This window comes from Anarhichas minor, unplaced genomic scaffold (genome assembly GCF_050575085.1).
Source record: "Anarhichas minor isolate MPS153535 unplaced genomic scaffold, ASM5057508v1 ptg000089l, whole genome shotgun sequence".
Classification (NCBI taxonomy): domain Eukaryota; kingdom Metazoa; phylum Chordata; class Actinopteri; order Perciformes; family Anarhichadidae; genus Anarhichas; species Anarhichas minor.
The window spans coordinates 333,202-335,000 of NW_027466535.1; the positions used below are offsets into that span (position 1 = coordinate 333,202).

Below are 1,799 nucleotides of genomic sequence, written 5' to 3' on the forward strand. Positions count from 1 at the left end.
GACCACAAGCTGCTGAATACATGCTGTTTTTTATTGTCTCTCACTGTCTCTCTGTCACTGTGACCCCTGTCTCACTGTCTCTCTGTCTCACAGTGACCCCTGTCTCACTGTCCTCACTGTCTCACTGAATCATTGTCCTCACTGTCTCACTGAATCATTGTCCTCACTGTGGCACTCAATCATTGTCCTCATTGTCTCATTGTCCTCACTGTCCCTTTAACCCATGTGTCTCTGCATTAACCTCTCGATGGACTCTGTCCCGGGAGGACCGCGAAGTCTGGGTCTGTCCTCCGTCTCATTACTTTTCCATCAGTCCTTTTCTAAATCTCACCTCTCTGCTGCTTCTGGATCTTATTTTGAAACTCCAGAGCGGAAGTAGTCCTCGCTGTGTGGCCCCGGTGCGCTCTGCTCTCCGGTCCTCTCCAACTCACCGTCAGTCTGTCAGAGACCGTCTGAGCGCGCGCACACTCACTGCACCCCTCTCACACGCTCTCTGGCACACACACGCGCACTGACACACACACGCCTCAAACACACACGCGAGACCAAAGCAAGGTTTATTTGTCTCCAACTTGTGTCTCTGTGCCTCTGTTTGTCCCCCGATGAGCGGATTGTGTCCCTCTGTCCCGGACCAAAAGGAACCAAACCCGGAGAAGCAGAAATGGATAAACGGAGTTCTGGTCCGCGTCTGTCTGCAGCTTTGCTCCACTTTGTTCTGCTTTTAGGATTTACTGCTGGACAATTCTTCCCAGGTACGAAGTCCTCCGTCTCTTTGCTGTGTGTGTTTGAACTGTGCTGGTGCTGTGAGGGGGTCTTCAGAGTCCGAGTCCGGAATGAAGACCTGCACGCTGCTGTGTGGGTTTCAGTGCTGCTGGTTTATTGTTTAAAAGTCAGTTTGAGCTCATGTGGAGTTGTGGAAGAGAATGAATAATAATGTATGATCTCCATGTGCGCGAGAGGAACGGACCATCTAACTGAAGCGGTGCTTTGTGTCGGGTTCTGGTTCTGGTTCTTCTTCTGGTTCCTACCTATGATGATGAAGACAGCTGGTCTGAGCTTCATCATGTCTGAGTTTGGGTTCTTCGGGAGGTTTTGCTCCGTGAGGTGTCCGATGCGCGTGGACCGTCTGATGCTGATCCGGGTCTCTGATGTGGATCCGTTTTCACGGAGGAAAGGTTTGAGAGCTCGCGGAGTGTTTAGAGGCATGACGGTTAATCACCGCGTCCGATGCTTTATTTATCCTCTGATTATATTCATATTATATTATTCATATTATTAGTAGTGTCATGAATATTGTTTATTTATTATTGGCATTCATTTTGTATTATTTGTATAACAATTATTATTATTATAATTATTATTATAATTATAATAATAATTATAATAATAATCATATTAATATAATTATTATTATGATATCGTGTGCTGACATCTTTGCTCTGCAGTATCGGAGCAGAACGTGGTCTAGTTTCTCTAGAAGTCCGCTCCTCTTCTTCCTCTTCTTCCTCTTCTTCTTCTTCGGGATCCGGTCTCAGTATGGACCCGCTCCTGCAGTTACGAGCGGAAAATCACTTGTTACTCGCAGCAGAGCTTCAGATAGTTTTTCAGCCTTTTACGCGGAGAGACACAGAGAGACACAGAGAGACACAGAGAGACCCAGAGAGACACAGAGAGACCCAGAGAGACACATAGAGACCCAGAGAGACCCAGAGAGACACAGAGAGACACAGAGAGACACAGAGAGACCCAGAGAGACACAGAGAGACACAGAGAGACACAGAGAGACACAGAGACACACA

At 47.2% G+C, this 1,799-nt stretch overlaps 1 protein-coding gene across 1 annotated transcript in view; it reads left to right on the plus strand.

Moving 5' to 3' along the window:
- Positions 1 to 661: 661 nt before the first annotated feature.
- ptprt (protein tyrosine phosphatase receptor type T) overlaps positions 662 to 1,799 on the plus strand; it is a 321,896-nt gene continuing 320,758 nt past the window's right edge. Inside the window, exon 1 of the mRNA XM_076082072.1 lies at positions 662 to 752. Within this exon, the coding sequence (XP_075938187.1) occupies positions 662 to 752 (91 nt within the window). The remainder of the gene's footprint in view (positions 753 to 1,799) is intronic.